The 17,238-nt window shown below is 33.9% G+C and overlaps 2 protein-coding genes across 2 annotated transcripts in view; both read left to right on the top strand.

Annotated features, from left to right (window-relative positions):
• Positions 1-12,712, top strand: part of LOC149412196 (periodic tryptophan protein 2 homolog) — a 201,990-nt gene extending 189,278 nt beyond the window's left edge. The window contains exons 2-5 of the mRNA XM_089645684.1: positions 9,970-10,113; positions 11,208-11,460; positions 12,143-12,362; positions 12,541-12,712. Coding sequence (XP_089501810.1) covers positions 9,970-10,113; positions 11,208-11,460; positions 12,143-12,362; positions 12,541-12,712 — 789 coding nt within the window. The remainder of the gene's footprint in view (positions 1-9,969; positions 10,114-11,207; positions 11,461-12,142; positions 12,363-12,540) is intronic.
• A 2,283-nt stretch (positions 12,713-14,995) lies between these two features.
• On the top strand, positions 14,996-17,036 carry LOC149412195 (MORN repeat-containing protein 4 homolog). Its single transcript, XM_089645976.1, has 3 exons — positions 14,996-15,189; positions 16,351-16,460; positions 16,882-17,036. The coding sequence occupies exons 1-3, from the start codon at positions 14,996-14,998 to the stop codon at positions 17,034-17,036; spliced, it is 459 nt and encodes a 152-aa protein (XP_089502102.1).
• Positions 17,037-17,238: the final 202 nt, after the last annotated feature.

Below are 17,238 nucleotides of genomic sequence, written 5' to 3'. Positions count from 1 at the left end.
GAACTTTAGAAGCAGTTTTCTCAGGTTCTATGCGACCAAACTGGCTGAAATTTCGAAATAGTCATAAGAATCGCTAACCAAATTGAATTCAGTCACAAAATCTCCATAAAATTTTATTTTAAGAAAAATTATTATTTTGATGGACGCTAATTTCAGACTTGGGTTCGAACTTTTGAAGCAGTTTTGTCAGGTTCTATGGACCAAATTGGCTGAAATTTAGGAAAAGTTATTAGAAGCATGGTACAAATCGAAATCAGTCATAAAATCTCCATAAAAATGTATTTTTAGAAAAATTATGATTTTGATGGTACAAATCGAAATCAGTCACAAAATCTCCATAAAATTGTATTTTTAGAAAAATTATTATTTTTATGGACGCTTATTTCAGACTTGGGGTCGAAATTTGGAAGCAGTTTTCTCAGGTTCTATGGGACCAAACTGGCTGAAATTTTGTAATAGTGATAAGAATCGCAATCAAAATCGAACTCAGTCACAAAATCTCCATAAAGTCGTATTTTTAGAAAAATTATGATTTTTATGGACGCTAATTTCAGACTTGGGTTCGAACTTTTGAAGCAGTTTTGTCAGGTTCTATGGACCAAATAGGCTGAAATTTAGGAAAAAGGATAAGAAGCATGGTACAAATCGAAATCATTCACAAAATCTCCGTAAAGTTGTATTTTTAGAAAAATTATGATTTTTAGTGACCCAAATTTCAGACTTGGGTTCGAACTTTGCAAGCAGTTTTCTCAGGTTTTAAGGGACCAAACGGGCTGAAATATTGGAATAGTGATAAGAATCGTTATCCAAATCGAACTCAGTCACAAAATCTTCATAAAGTTGTCTTTTTAGAAAAACCATCTTTTTTATGGAGCCTAATTCCAGCCTTGGGTTCCAACTTTGTAAGCAGTTTTCTCAGGTTGTATGGGACTAAATTGGCTGAAATTAAGGAAAAGTGATAAGAAGCATGGTACAAATCGAAATCAGTTACAAATCTCCATAAAGTTGTATTTTTAGAAAAATTATGATTTTTATGGACGCTAATTTCAGACTTGGGTTCGAACTTTAGAAGCAGTTTTCTTAGGTTCTATGGGACCAAACTGGCTGAAATATTGGAATAGTGATAAGAATCGATATCCAAATTGAACTCAGTCACAAAATCTCCATAAAGTTGTATTTTTAGAAAAATCATGATTTTTATGGACGCTAATTTCAGACTTGGGTTCGAACTTTAGAAGCAGTTTTTTCAGGTTCTATGGGACCAAACTGGCTGAAATATTGGAATAAAGATAAGAATCGTTATCCAAATCGAACTCAGTCACAAAATCTCCATAAAGTTGTATTTTTAGAAAAACCATCTTTTTTATGGAGGCTAATTTGAGACTTAGGTACGAACTTTAGAAGCAGTTTACTCAGGTTCTATGCAACCAAACTGGCTGAAATTTTGAAATAGTGATAAGAATCGCTATCCAAATCGAATTCAGTCACAAAATCTCCATAAAGTTCTCTTTTTAGAAAAACCATCATTTTTATGGAGCTTTTCCAGCCATGGGATCCGACTTTGGAAGCAGTTTTCTCAGGTCGTATGGGACTAAATTGGCTGAAATTAAGGAAAAGTGATAAGAAGCATGGGACAAATCGAAATCAGTTACAAATCTCCATAAAGTTGTATTTTTAGAAAAATTATGATTTTTATGGACGCACATTTCAGACTTGGGTTCGAACTTTGAAAGCAGTTTTCTCAGGTTTTATGGGACCAAACGGGCTGAAATATTGGAATAGTGATAAGAATCGTTAACCAAATCGAACTCAGTCACACAATCTTTATACAGTTTAATTTTAAGAAAAACCATCTTTTTTATGGAGCCTAATTTCAGCCTTGGGTTCAAACTTGGGAAGCAGTTTTCTCAGGTTCTATGGGACCAAACTGGCTGAAATTTTCTAATATTGATAAGAATCGCTAACCAAATTGAATTCAGTCACAAAATCTCCATAAAGTTGTATTTTTAGAAAATTTTTAATTTTTTTGGACGCTAATTTCAGATAAAATAAAATAAAATACTTTTTTGTTTTAAAACCACGATATTTATTAATTTAAGAACCGACCGGTTTCGCTTTACTTAAGCATCATCGGTCGGTTCTTAAATTAATAAATATCGTGGTTTTAAAACAAAAAAGTATTTTATTTTATTAAATATGTCAAACCACAAAGTGATTGCTTTCTACAATAATAGCTAATTTCAGACTTGGGTTCGAACTTTGGAAGCAGTTTTCTCAGGTTCTATGGGACCAAATTGGCTGAAATTTAGGAAAAGTGATAAGAAGCATGGTACAAATCGAAATCAGTCACAAAATCTCCATAAAATTGTATTTTTAGAAAAATTATTATTTTTATGGACGCTTATTTCAGACTTGGGGTCGAAATTTGGAAGCAGTTTTCTCAGGTTCTATGGGACCAAACTGGCTGAAATTTTGTAATAGTGATAAGAATCGCAATCAAAATCGAACTCAGTCACAAAATCTCCATAAAGTCGTATTTTTAGAAAAATTATGATTTTTATGGACGCTAATTTCAGACTTGGGTTCGAACTTTAGAAGCAGTTTTCTCAGGTTCTATGCGACCAAACTGGCTGAAATTTCGAAATAGTCATAAGAATCGCTAACCAAATTGAATTCAGTCACAAAATCTCCATAAAATTTTATTTTAAGAAAAATTATTATTTTGATGGACGCTAATTTCAGACTTGGGTTCGAACTTTTGAAGCAGTTTTGTCAGGTTCTATGGACCAAATTGGCTGAAATTTAGGAAAAGTTATTAGAAGCATGGTACAAATCGAAATCAGTCATAAAATCTCCATAAAAATGTATTTTTAGAAAAATTATGATTTTTAGTGACGCAAATTTCAGACTTGGGTTCGAACTTTGCAAGCAGTTTTCTCAGGTTTTAAGGGACCAAACGGGCTGAAATATTGGAATAGTGATAAGAATCGCTATCCAAATCGAATTCAGTCACAAAATCTCCATAAAGTTCTCTTTTTAGAAAAACCATCATTTTTATGGAGCTTTTCCAGCCATGGGATCCGACTTTGGAAGCAGTTTTCTCAGGTCGTATGGGACTAAATTGGCTGAAATTAAGGAAAAGTGATAAGAAGCATGGGACAAATCGAAATCAGTTACAAATCTCCATAAAGTTGTATTTTTAGAAAAATTATGATTTTTATGGACGCACGTTTCAGACTTGGGTTCGAACTTTGAAAGCAGTTTTCTTTATGGGACCAAACGGGCTGAAATATTGGAATAGTGATAAGAATCGTTAACCAAATCGAACTCAGTCACAAAATCTTCATAAAGTTTAATTTTAAGAAAAACCATCTTTTTTATGGAGCCTAATTTCAGCCTTGGGTTCAAACTTGGGAAGCAGTTTTCTCAGGTTCTATGGGACCAAACTGGCTGAAATTTTCTAATATTGATAAGAATCGCTAACCAAAATGAATTCAGTCACAAAATCTCCATAAAGTTGTATTTTTAGAAAAATTTTAATTTTTTTGGACGCTAATTTCAGATAAAATAAAATAAAATACTTTTTTGTTTTAAAACCACGATATTTATTAATTTAAGAACCGACCGGTTTCGCTTTACTTAAGCATCATCAGGGTACAAATTAATACTAGTATTAATTTGTACCCTGATGATGCTTAAGTAAAGCGAAACCGGTCGGTTCTTAAATTAATAAATATCGTGGTTTTAAAACAAAAAAGTATTTTATTTTATTAAATATGTCAAACCACAAAGTGATTGCTTTCTACAATAATAGCTAATTTCAGACTTGGGTTCGAACTTTGGAAGCAGTTTTCTCAGGTTCTATGGGACCAAATTGGCTGAAATTTAGGAAAAGTGATAAGAAGCATGGTACAAATCGAAATCAGTCACAAAATCTCCATAAAATTGTATTTTTAGAAAAATTATTATTTTTATGGACGCTTATTTCAGACTTGGGGTCGAAATTTGGAAGCAGTTTTCTCAGGTTCTATGGGACCAAACTGGCTGAAATTTTGTAATAGTGATAAGAATCGCAATCAAAATCGAACTCAGTCACAAAATCTCCATAAAGTCGTATTTTTAGAAAAATTATGATTTTTATGGACGCTTATTTCAGACTTGGGTTCGAACTTTAGAAGCAGTTTTCTCAGGTTCTATGCGACCAAACTGGCTGAAATTTCGAAATAGTCATAAGAATCGCTAACCAAATACAATTCAGTCACAAAATCTCCATAAAATTTTATTTTAAGAAAAATTATTATTTTGATGGACGCTAATTTCAGACTTGGGTTCGAACTTTTGAAGCAGTTTTGTCAGGTTCTATGGACCAAATTGGCTGAAATTTAGGAAAAGTTATTAGAAGCATGGTACAAATCGAAATCAGTCATAAAATCTCCATAAAAATGTATTTTTAGAAAAATTATGATTTTTAGTGACGCAAATTTCAGACTTGGGTTCGAACTTTGCAAGCAGTTTTCTCAGGTTTTAAGGGACCAAACGGGCTGAAATATTGGAATAGTGATAAGAATCGTTATCCAAATCGAACTCAGTCAAAAAATTCTCATAAAGTTGTCTTTTTAGAAAAACCATCTTTTTTATGGAGCCTTATTTCAGCCTTGGGTTCGAACTTTGTAAGCAGTTTTCTCAGGTTGTATGGGACTAAATTGGCTGAAATTAAGGAAAAGTGATAAGAAGCATGGTACAAATCGAAATCAGTTACAAATCTCCATAAAGTTGTATTTTTAGAAAAATTATGATTTTTATGGACGCTAATTTCAGACTTGGGTTCGAAATTTAGAAGCAGTTTTCTCAGGTTCTATGCGACCAAACTGGCTGAAATTTCGAAATAGTCATAAGAATCGCTAACCAAATTGAATTCAGTCACAAAATCTCCATAAAATTTTATTTTAAGAAAAATTATTATTTTGATGGACGCTAATTTCAGACTTGGGTTCGAACTTTTGAAGCAGTTTTGTCAGGTTCTATGGACCAAATAGGCTGAAATTTAGGAAAAAGGATAAGAAGCATGGTACAAATCGAAATCATTCACAAAATCTCCATAAAGTTGTATTTTTAGAAATATTATGATTTTTAGTGACCCAAATTTCAGACTTGGGTTCGAACTTTGCAAGCAGTTTTCTCAGGTTTTAAGGGACCAAACGGGCTGAAATATTGGAATAGTGATAAGAATCGTTATCCAAATCGAACTCAGTCACAAAATCTTCATAAAGTTGTCTTTTTAGAAAAACCATCTTTTTTATGGAGCCTTATTTCAGCCTTGGGTTCGAACTTTGTAAGCAGTTTTCTCAGGTTGTATGGGACTAAATTGGCTGAAATTAAGGAAAAGTTATTAGAAGCATGGTACAAATCGAAATCAGTTACAAATCTCCATAAAGTTGTATTTTTAGAAAAATTATGATTTTTACTGACGCTAATTTCAAACTTGGGTTCGAACTTTAGAAGCAGTTTTCCCAGGTTCTATGTGACCAAACTGGCTGAAATTTCGAAATAGTCATAAGAATCGCTAACCAAATCGAACTCAGTCACAAAATCTTCATAAAGTTTAATTTTAAGAAAAACCATCTTTTTTATGGAGCCTAATTTCAGCCTTGGGTTCAAACTTGGGAAGCAGTTTTCTCAGGTTCTATGGGACCAAACTGGCTGAAATTTTCTAATATTGATAAGAATCGCTAACCAAATTGAATTCAGTCACAAAATCTCCATAAAATTTTATTTTAAGAAAAATTATTATTTTGATGGACGCTAATTTCAGACTTGGGTTCGAACTTTTGAAGCAGTTTTGTCAGGTTCTATGGACCAAATTGGCTGAAATTTAGGAAAAAGGATAAGAAGCATGGTACAAATCGAAATCATTCACAAAATCTCCATAAAGTTGTATTTTTAGAAAAATTATGATTTTCAGTGACGCAAATTTCAGACTTGGGTTCGAACTTTGCAAGCAGTTTTCTCAGGTTTTAAGGGACCAAACGGGCTGAAATATTGGAATAGTGATAAGAATCGTTATCCAAATCGAACTCAGTCACAAAATCTTCATAAAGTTAACTTTTTAGAAAAACCATCTTTTTTATGGAGCCTAATTCCAGCCTTGGGTTCCAACTTTGTAAGCAGTTTTCTCAGGTTCTATGGGACCAAATTGGCTGAAATTAAGGAAAAGTTATTAGAAGCATGGTACAAATCGAAATCAGTCATAAAATCTCCATAAAAATGTATTTTTAGAAAAATTATGATTTTTAGTGACGCAAATTTCAGACTTGGGTTCGAACTTTGCAAGCAGTTTTCTCAGGTTTTAAGGGACCAAACGGGCTGAAATATTGGAATAGTGATAAGAATCGTTAACCAAATCGAACTCAGTCACAAAATCTTCGAACTTGGGAAGCAGTTTTCTCAGGTTCTATGGGACCAAACTGGCTGAAATTTTCTAATATTGATAAGAATCGCTAACCAAATTGAATTCAGTCACAAAATCTCCATAAAGTTGTATTTTTAGAAAATTTTTAATTTTTTTGGACGCTAATTTCAGACTTGGGTTCGAACTTTGGAAGCAGTTTTCTCAGGTTCTATGGGACCAAATTGGCTGAAATTTAGGAAAAGTGATAAGAAGCATGGTACAAATCGAAATCAGTCACAAAATCTCCATAAAATTGTATTTTTAGAAAAATCATGATTTTTACTGACTCTAATTTCAGACTTGGGTTCGAACTTTAGAAGCAGTTTTCTCAGGTTCTATGCGACCAAAATGGCTGAATTTTTTGAATAGTGATAAGAATCGATATCCAAATCGAACTCAGTTACAAAATCTCCATAAAGTTGTATTTTTAGAAAAATCATGATTTTTATGGACGCTAATTTCAGACTTGGGTTCGAACTTTAGAAGCAGTTTTTTCAGGTTCTATGGGACCAAACTGGCTGAAATATTGGAATAGTGATAAGAATCGTTATCCAAATCGAACTCAGTCACAAAATCTCCATAAAGTTGTATTTTTAGAAAAACCATCTTTTTTATGGAGGCTAATTGGAGACTTTCCATTTTGGCAGTGAGTATTAATTAAAACCGCACATAAGGTTCCCATGGAAGAAGTGCTCACTTCTAAAAGATTTAAGGCGGGTTGTTTCAGAGAAATTCAAATGTAACTTTGTCATCAAATGCCATTTTGTTTTTTTGACAGTTGAAAGATCATGTCCAAATGGACAAAATTAAATTGAATCAATTGCCAAATGGACAAAGTTCAATTGTATCAATGTCCAAATGGACAAAGTTCAATTGCATCAATGTCCAAATGGACAAAGTTCCAATGAATGAATGTCCAAATGGACAAAATTCAATTGAATCAATGTCCAAATGGACAAAGTTCAATTGTATCAATGTCCAAATCGACAAAGTTCCAATGAATGAAGGTCTAAATAGACAAAGTTCAATTGTATCAATGTCCAAATGGACAAAGTAAAATTGTATCAATGTCCGAATGGACAATGTTCCAATGAATCAATGTCCAAATGGACAAAGTTCAATTGTATCAATGTCCAAATGGACAAAGTTCCAATGAATGAATATCCAAATGGACAAAATTCAATTGTATCAATGTCCAAATGGACAAAGTTCAATTGTATCAATGTCCAAATCGACAAAATTCCAATGAATAAAGGTCTAAATAGACAAAGTTCAATTGTATCAATGTCCAAATGGACAAAGTTAAATTGTATCAAAATGGACAATGTTCCAATGAATCAATGTCCAAATGGAATCAATGTCCAAATGGACAAAGTTCCAATGAATGAATGTCCAAATGGACAAAGTTCAATTGTATCAATGTCCAAATGGACAAAGTTCAATTGTATCATTGTCCAAATGGACAAAGTTCCAATGAATGAAGGTCTAAATGGACAAAGTTCAATTGTATCAATGTCCAAATGGACAAAATTCAATTGTATCAATATGTCCATTTGGACATTGATACAATTGAACTTTGTCCATTTGGACATTGATACAATTGAACTTTGTCCATTTGGACATTGATTTAATTGAACTTTGTCCATTTAGACCTTCATTCATTGGAACTTTGTCCATTTGGACATTGAAACAATTGAACTTTGTCCATTTGGACATTGATACAATTGAACTTTGTCCATTTAGACCTTCATTCATTGGAACTTTGTCCATTTGGACATTAATACAATTGAACTTTGTCCATTTGGACATTGATACAATTGAACTTTGTCGATTTGGACATTGATACAATTGAATTTTGTCCATTTGGACATTCATTCATTGGAACTTTGTCTTTGGACATTGATACAATTGAATTTTGTCCAAAATTTGACAAAACTTTGACAAAATTCAATTGTATCAATTTGGACATTGATACAATTGAAATTTGCTCATTTGGACATTGAAACAATTGAACTTTGTCCATTTGGACATTGATGCAATTGAACTTTGTCCATTTAGACCTTCATTAATTGGAACTTTGTCCATTTGGACATTGATACAATTGAACTTTGTCCATTTGGACATTGATACAATTGAACTTTGTCCATTTGGACATTGATACAATTGAACTTTGTCCATTTGGACATTGATACAATTGAACTTTGTCCATTTGGACATTGATACAATTAAACTTTGTCGATTTGGACACTGATACAATTGAACTTTGTCCATTTGGACATTCATCCATTGGAACTTTGTCCATTTGGACATTGATACAATTGAACTTTGTCCATTTGGACATTGATACAATTGAACTTTGTCCATTTGGACATTGATACAATTGAACTTTGTCCATTTGGACATTGATACAATTGAACTTTGTCCATTTGGACATTGATACAATTAAACTTTGTCGATTTGGACATTGATACAATTGAACTTTGTCCATTTGGACATTCATCCATTGGAACTTTGTCCATTTGGACATTGATACAATTGAACTTTGTCCATTTGGACATTGATACAATTGAACTTTGTCCATTTGGACATTCATCCATTTGAACTTTATCCATTCGGTTATTGATCCATTTGAACTTTGTCCATTTGGACATTGATACAATTGAACTTTGTCCATTTGGACATTGATACAATTGAAATTTGTCCATTTGGACATTGATATAATTGAATTTTGTCCATTTGGACATTGATATAATTGAACTTTGTCCATTTGGACATTGATACAATTGAACTTTGTCCATTTAGACCTTCATTCATTGGAACTTTGTCCATTTGGACATTGATACAATTGAACTTTGTCCATTTGGACATTGATACAATTGAACTTTGTCCATTTGGACATTGATACAATTGAACTTTGTCCATTTGGACATTGATTCAATTGAATTTTGTCCATTTGGACATTGATATAATTGAACTTTGTCCATTTGGACATTGATACAATTGAATTTTGTCCATTTGGACATTCATCCATTGGAACTTTGTCCATTTGGACATTGATACAAATGAACTTTGTCCATTTGGACATTGATACAATTGAAATTTGTCCATTTGGACATTGATACAATTGAACTTTGTCCATTTGGACATTGATACAATTGAACTTTGTCCATTTGGACATTCATCCATTGGAACTTTGTCCATTTGGACATTGATACAATTGAACTTTGTCCATTTGGACATTGATACAATTGAATTTTGTCCATTTGGACACATCTCTATGTTATTCGGCTGACGGGAAATGTGTTTTAGCCGGAGGACAATCCAAGAATATCTGCATTTACAGTATTAACGAATCAGTACTTTTAAAGAAATTCCAAATCACATTAAACAAATCATTAGATGCAATGGGCGTAAGTATACAGTTTATTTTTACAAATTCCGTAAATTCACATTAACATAACATGTTATAACCTACATCCATGTAATGTTTTTATTTAGAAATTAATATTGAATATTTTCAGGATTTTGTGAGTCGGCGCAACCTGACGGAATTTGGAAATCTGATGCTTGTGGAGAAAAGGAGTGAATTAGAAGGAGGCGATGTTAAACTAAGGTTACCAGGGGTGAAGCAAGGCGACATGGCCGATAGAAACTTTAAACCAGAGGTTTGTTAAATAATATTATAGAATCAATCAGGCTCTTTTAGATGCCATTTTCTTTTTTGTTACATTAGCTCCACATAGGAGGCCCTGAGGAAAATAATTATCCTCGGGGCCTATGTCATCTTTAGGATGCTGTGTGGAGGGTATTTTTAGTAAAAGAAGGAGAAGGAGTGTGTCCAGGAGTGACAGACATATGAATTTGTGGTTATCGTGGTGTATAAATGAAAGATCTCTCCAACTCAGGTATAGTGTTTATTTATAAGTTGAAAGCTGATTTACACTCACAATATTTCACGTTTATTTATGCACAAATACTATGGAATGTTCGCGAAACTAGGTCGTAGTACTCGTAGGTAGCAGCTGTTGACGATAGTAAATACTGAATACTAATAATTATGCTCGCTGCGTCGGGCTTATTTATATTGTTCGGCTGGTGGCAACAGCAGGTAGTTAAATGGCAACTAAATCGAGGCCACTCGCTCGGTCTGGCCCTTTCCCGAAGTTTCGGCGGCGTGGCAATTATGCCTAGGCGGCAGACTTGAACCTTCTGGCGAGTTCTCATAATGTGAAAGACCGACTTGCGATATTATTGTCGTCGTTAGACAAGTAGGTGCTTGTAGTACGTAGGTTGCTCTGTTTTGATTTCGACTGCGAGTACGTACCTAAGTAGCAAGTACGTACCTAAGTAGCGTCGAGCTGCTTATTATTAATGAATTAATCTGGATTCTTCTGCTACAAATTCATGAATGCGTTGTTCCGAAAAAGCCCTGTTGGAGTGGTCAAAAGTTCTCCCTCAACCAGTCTCCTGATCTGGCCCACCATGCGTTTGGTGGACAGACGCGTCGCTCGCCAAGATCCGGATAAACCTCATCCCATGAACCCGGCAAGCCCTGTTAAGTCACCAAACGAACTGCTTGAGGTGACCTATGACAGATGTGTCGGTTATCCAATAAATGGTTCCGGAGCGGCGGTACCCATACCCGCCTCCCTAATTGAAATCCCTGCTTATTTCTTAGTTCTGTTCTGCACGATATCAGCCTTATAAATTTAATTTTATAGCAATGTAAATTATACTATTTTTAATTTAATCCTTTCAGGTGCGAGTATTCTGTGTACAATTCTCTCCCACTGGTCAGAGCTTCTCAGTGGCTACAACAGAAGGATTGATGCAGTATTCCCTGAACACAGGTGGAGTGTTCCAGCCGTTTGAACTTCAGCTCAATGCCACTCCTCAGATGGTGAAGGAGGCCCTCAATAAGCAGGAGTGGACGGAGGCCTTGATGGCCGCTCTGCAGCTGAATGAGATGAAAATCATTCAGGAGGCTGTTGAACGAGTATCTATCAGTGATAGTAAGTTTGCACAAACAGTTAATACTTTTGTATACCTATGGCTGCAAACCATCCCAAAATAAATCGAATCATTACAATAAATCAGTAACAATAGTAGAATTACATAGTGCTGTCGCTGTCACTTCCGTCTACTCTTATGTCGAGTCTAACTCGACATTTTAAAATATTTAAAAATGTTTAAATCTGATTTATTATATCCGAATTCTTTGTAACACAATCTAAAAACGTCAAATTCTTCATTAATTATTAATTATGAATTGGTGGCAGATAAATCAATAGTAATTAAGGACAAGCAAAGGGTTACATAAATAAAATTACACTGTTTCACATTACTTAGTATTTTCCATGCTCTGGAACAGATCTTTCCTGTTTGTTTCTTAAAAACCATCTATAAATGGAATATCACTAAATTATTATACAGGGTGTCCAGGGGTAAAGTGCGCTGACTTCGGTAGGTGATTATTTTACATGATGGTACAAGTAAAATGTATAAATAAGTTTTTTTAAATTCCAACTTTTTTTCCCATAATATTTATCTGTAGAAGATTATTTATTTTCCCATATAAACAATTCAACTTTTCCCGCAGACACCTTGTTGTAACATCGAACTTGCAACCGATTTAGTTTTTAATACAAATAAATTAATTATTGTTTATTTATTAGTTTTTTAAATTTATTTCAGTCCAGCTTACTATTGCAAGTCTTCCCGATGAATACTTGCACCGGCTTCTCAAAGCGATTTCCACTTTGTTTGAGGACAGCCGCCACATAGAGTTATACCTGCATTGGATCAGCTATGCGACAACAATACACAATTCTCGTCTGCAGGGAATGTTCGCTATGCCCACACTTCTGGCTTTAGAAAAAACACTTTCTAGAAAATATCAACAGCTGTCTGAAATGTGAGTTCTTCCCGCACAATTAAACAGATAATATTTTGTTATTACTTGCTGACTCGATGATTGAATGCTTGTCTGTCGAATGGAGGCATCAAATGTTCATTTTTCTGAAATTGTGAAACTGGTGAAATTGACATTTGAACCCCAGATCTTAATTACAAATTTGTCTTTTTTTTTACAGCTGCGATTTTAACAAGTATACAATGCAATACATTCAGGATCTCGGGAAACGCAATCGACAGAATGAAGAACAAATGGAAGTAGATGAGCACCATTCGGGAAGTGAATCTAGTGGAAGAGGAACTGCTGATTCGGAGAGTGAAGAAGATGATGTTGATGAAGAATCTACTTGAATAGGCTACTTGCATCTTAATTAAAAAAATATATGAAAAGGCATTATGTATTGTGTAAAAAACTAAACATAAATTATATATTTTTTTACTTCTCAATCTCTATCTAGTATTTTTATTAATTTTATTAACCTGTTGTGTTTTTATTTTAAATTTTTTTACCATAATTATATCCAGGTACAACCTGGGTGAGCTTTATTGAAGGGAATTTGCTCCTCTGAGAATATTCTTAAATATAAAATACTAGGTGTGATATCTTAGATAGTAGTTTAAGAGGTTACTTATAGATGGCATTGGTAACAATAAGGCCATTCATACAAGGAGATACTTACAAGCGACTCGAGTTTGTCGTGTAGCATACATGCTGCTCGTGAGTGTCCTTCATACTATTTTGCTAGTGTTCGCACACAATGTTACGCATTGACTATTGGTTTGACGTCACTTGCACGCTGCTGATAGTACTGGTAGCACACTACACGTCTTGCATTCGCATCTACTACTCGTTTGTCAGAGATGATGTTCGAACACGATTTGAATGTTAAATTCATTCTGGAGGTAGGAAAATATCCATGTTTATATAACTATAATTTACCAGAATACATGTTGTGGATTGAGGTTCGAAAGAAAAGTCAATTTGACATCATTCTCATGTAGTTCCTTGGTGGCGACAAATGTCCTCCAATTAACATTTATTTCGTTGTTTGGATGAACCTTAAATCATCTTTATATCGTTTTTTATGCTTGTAAATATGTATGAAGACGAACAATATTATTGTCTTCGTCGCTAGAGTCCCTTGACATTGTATTAATTCCATGACTGCACTTAAAAAATGATCAAGTTCAGTATAATTCAGGCAGTGCCGTGTAAAGAAACCAGCTTTAAAGAGTAGCATATATTGGTAGGTTGCGTAACAGTCTTGTAAAAATCTTTGCGTACGAAGAACCAAAAGCTGTCTATAATGCAGGGATTGAGAGGTAAATACCATTGGAAATTATTAGATGTTGATTATTTAAAAAAATTTGCGAGACAACCCATAGATAACACTAAAAACGAATTGTTTCACAGAATTGGAAAATTCATCAAATTTCAATGTTAAAATACAAGTCATGGGGCGGTTGTTACGCCGTTTTTTATTTATTTTTATTTCAAAGAAAATTTGCATTGGATGATACATTTTGAATATTATTTCAACCGCCATGTGATGGATGCCTCTGTTATGGCGAGTGAATTTTACAGATTGAAGATTTTAATATTATTCATAATTATAGTGAGTTATACAATTCCGATTCAGTTAATATTTTATGTGATAAATAATTAATTAAACATTGACAAAATTGACTTCGATAAAAACAGAACGTAAATAGGAAACTTATAAATTTGATGAATTTTTCAAATTCTGTGAAACAACCCATCCTTGTCTAATACATAACTAATGATATCCACATAAAAAGCAATATTCTAGATAGTTATATGAATGTTTCCAATTAGTAGCATTATTTAAAGTAGGGTGATGAAGTTTACATGGGCTAAGTCTGTGTACTTAATTCGATTACAAGGCTGTCCGCTGGGAAACCTTAGAAAAACACTTCAATGTTTGTATCGATGAATATCCACTGTCATTTGTGCAGCTAACCTACAAACATCCAAAATGGTTGAAGGTATGGAAAATTTTCATTAACTTTCTTTGCAAATATTTAAAATTGAATAGTTATAAGCATTCAGATGGTGAAATAAAATACATTCTGAAGATTTTTTCATAAATTTATTGTGGTGTGTGTTGTTACATTAATTTACTTTATTAAAAAGATAAAAATCAGACGGTACTAGGTAGTAGCTCATATTAACTAATAATCTTCAATTGATTGTTAGTGTAAACTTCTGATTAGTGAAGACGTTCACTTCATACTTACATTTATCTAACGGCTTCCGTGGCCGAGTGGTTACAATCCTCGGCTACGAATTCGGAGGTCGCAAGTAAATTTTCTTTGATTACTTTTTTTCATTTTACAATTTATCAATTAAAAATAATATATTTTTACTATATTTAAAATATGTAAAACCACCGTTCAGAATTAAAATGTTGCTTCAAATAGCTTTGTTTGGTGACCAGGTCTGAATAGCCAGGTAGGTACTTCCCAACCTTCTTCTTCCCCATCACCTTCCCTTCCCCACTACCTTCCACCTCACAAAATACGCCAATTGCATATGCCGTAGTCTCACTGGCTCCAAACGGTTGAGATAGTTGAATAGTGACGTGTTTATGTATATAAATCTGTTTGGCAGTGATGGATCCAGGAGTGGCAAAGACAGGGGCCTATAAATACGAGGATACGACTCGCTATATCGGGGAATGGAACTCCCGAGGACAGAAGCACGGGATGGGACACCTGGTGTTGCCAGACGGTACTAGGTACGACGGAGCCTTTACTAATGGACTGTCTTCCGGCTTGGGTGTTATGACATTCCCCGATGGTGCCAAGTAAGTTTTAAAGTTTCTCGTACTAATAAACTGCCCTTAAACTTGCGTAGATTTCACATTTGTTTTTCATACAATAATTATTCGTTATTGATGACTTGTTAACAGATCACAACTGCTTTTGTTATCAGATTGTTTTACTGTGTGTGCATATTTTCGTTATGTCAATGTTTCTGTTTCATATTATGATTCTTAAACCTTAGTATTAAGGTATGTCAAAAAGCAGGAACCTGCCAGTGGTAGTTTAAAGGAGTTGACTGTAAATAAATTTCGTGTTATCGAGATGGGAAGTTTAGGTTAATAAATCCACCTACCCGAAGTTGGATCTGGTGATGCTAGTCCGCGTCCCACACTTTTTTTTGGTTTATGTGCTCGTTGTACGGAACGGCTATGGGAACTTTTACTTCTGTCATACTAACGAAGTGTGTTGAACAGCCAACAGCACTTGTAACTTTAAAAAAGAACTACGGTCCAAGTGAATATTTTTCACATCAACGTAAAACGGGGTTTAGAAATTAGTGCCACTTTCTAAAAGGAAATAATCCTACATCATATTCTAACTACCTCATTGTTTTATATTAGCGTGTAGAATGGCCATTGCATGGAAGTTTTTTTTTGATGTAGGTACATAATGAATTTATCAATGAAGCAATTTTAAGATGTTTAACTTCTCAAGCGCCAAAAGTACCCATTGGATAAAAAAATTGTATCCCTTGAGCGCTGGCGTATCCATATGGATTAGTTGACAGGAGCTCGGCATTCCGAAGTTCAATATAAATTAATTAAATTGAGTGGAAGAAACACACAGCATTAGCAAAAAAAAAAAAATTATGATAATTTTCCTGTAAATGTCAATTATCAAATTCTGGAGTCAAGCATAACCTCACACTGAATGTTCTAAAATTTTTTCCAAATCGGTGTTACTCAGTGTTGCCACAGTAACGTAAAATTTTAATGCCATTTTATTAAAATTCTAGACTTTCTTGGAAGACTTTATGTTGGAAAACGACTCAAGGACTTTATTTAGTCCTGGTGCGGTCACGTATTGTTGTTCCAAATAAAGGCAAACAGTCAGTGACAATAGAGTTTGAGGGGAAATGTGACACTATTAATAATTGGCCCAACCACCAGCTGATTGTAATCATGTTGTGTTTGTTTGATTAGATTTGAAGGCGAGTTCATGCAGGGGTGGTTCCACGGCCACGGGGTGTTTTGGAGAGCAGATGGAATGAAGTACGAAGGGGAATTCAGAGGAGGGAGGATTTGGGGTCTTGGTAATATTGTCTTTCTTATTTTAAATCTGATAGTTAATCCTTGAAAATTAATCCACATTTAAATCTGACATTGATGTCCAAATTGATAATAATTTACTTATCTATAAAGGATATTATAATCTATCTGTCTGAAATTTGCATAGTGTTTTTGCTGTGATAATTTCTAAGGTTCATTAGGAACTTTCAGCCCGCAAGATCATTCAATCCCAATATAAGCTGTGTAGCTGAGAAATAACCGTTTAAATAAAAAATAAGATGAGACATTATATTTTATATTATTATTCAATATTTTTTCACTGTGCAGTAAGAAAGTATTATGAAAAAGTAGGTTTTAAAACTCCGGCAAAGCCAGGTATCAAATTATTGTTATAAAAATGATTGTTAAGGTCTAAATTAACACATTAAATCTTTTGGATTGCAGGCATAGTCACATTCAGTGACGGAAGCAATGGATTCCCTAGAAACGAAGGTTTCTTCCAAGACTGTCGACTCATGAGAAAGAAACGATGTGCAGAAATAATTCAGCGTGCACAGAAAGTAGCATACATGGCCAGAGCGCAATGCCAACCTATTTAACAAACAAACATCGTATTATTTATATCTGGGATTCGTAAATCATTCCTAACTTATATAAGGTAGTTATAAATTGTTCGTCTGTTCACAAAAAGTATACCCAATTTAAGATACAAAACAAAAATATTAATTAACTATTGTATTGTTAACGAACTTATACCATGGTCTGTTACATTAAAATTTCGTAATAGTATCACCAGGCTTA

The sequence above is a fragment of the Hesperophylax consimilis genome, chromosome 23 (genome assembly GCF_061612785.1).
Source record: "Hesperophylax consimilis isolate HC1 chromosome 23, BYU_Hcon_1.0, whole genome shotgun sequence".
NCBI classification, from domain to species: Eukaryota; Metazoa; Arthropoda; class Insecta; order Trichoptera; family Limnephilidae; genus Hesperophylax; species Hesperophylax consimilis.
The sequence above is the reverse complement of the archived record's forward strand: the minus strand, read 5'-3'. Positions and strand labels throughout refer to the sequence as shown.

Bases quoted from the DNA above. Each gene is read 5' to 3' on its own strand.
- LOC149412195 (XM_089645976.1), top strand. From the start codon at position 14,996: ATGGATCCAGGAGTGGCAAAGACAGGGGCCTATAAATACGAGGATACG. The intron at 15,190-16,350 runs GTAAGTTTTAAA...TTGTTTGATTAG, and splicing joins ACATTCCCCGATGGTGCCAA to ATTTGAAGGCGAGTTCATGC. The intron at 16,461-16,881 runs GTAATATTGTCT...TTTGGATTGCAG, and splicing joins AGGGAGGATTTGGGGTCTTG to GCATAGTCACATTCAGTGAC.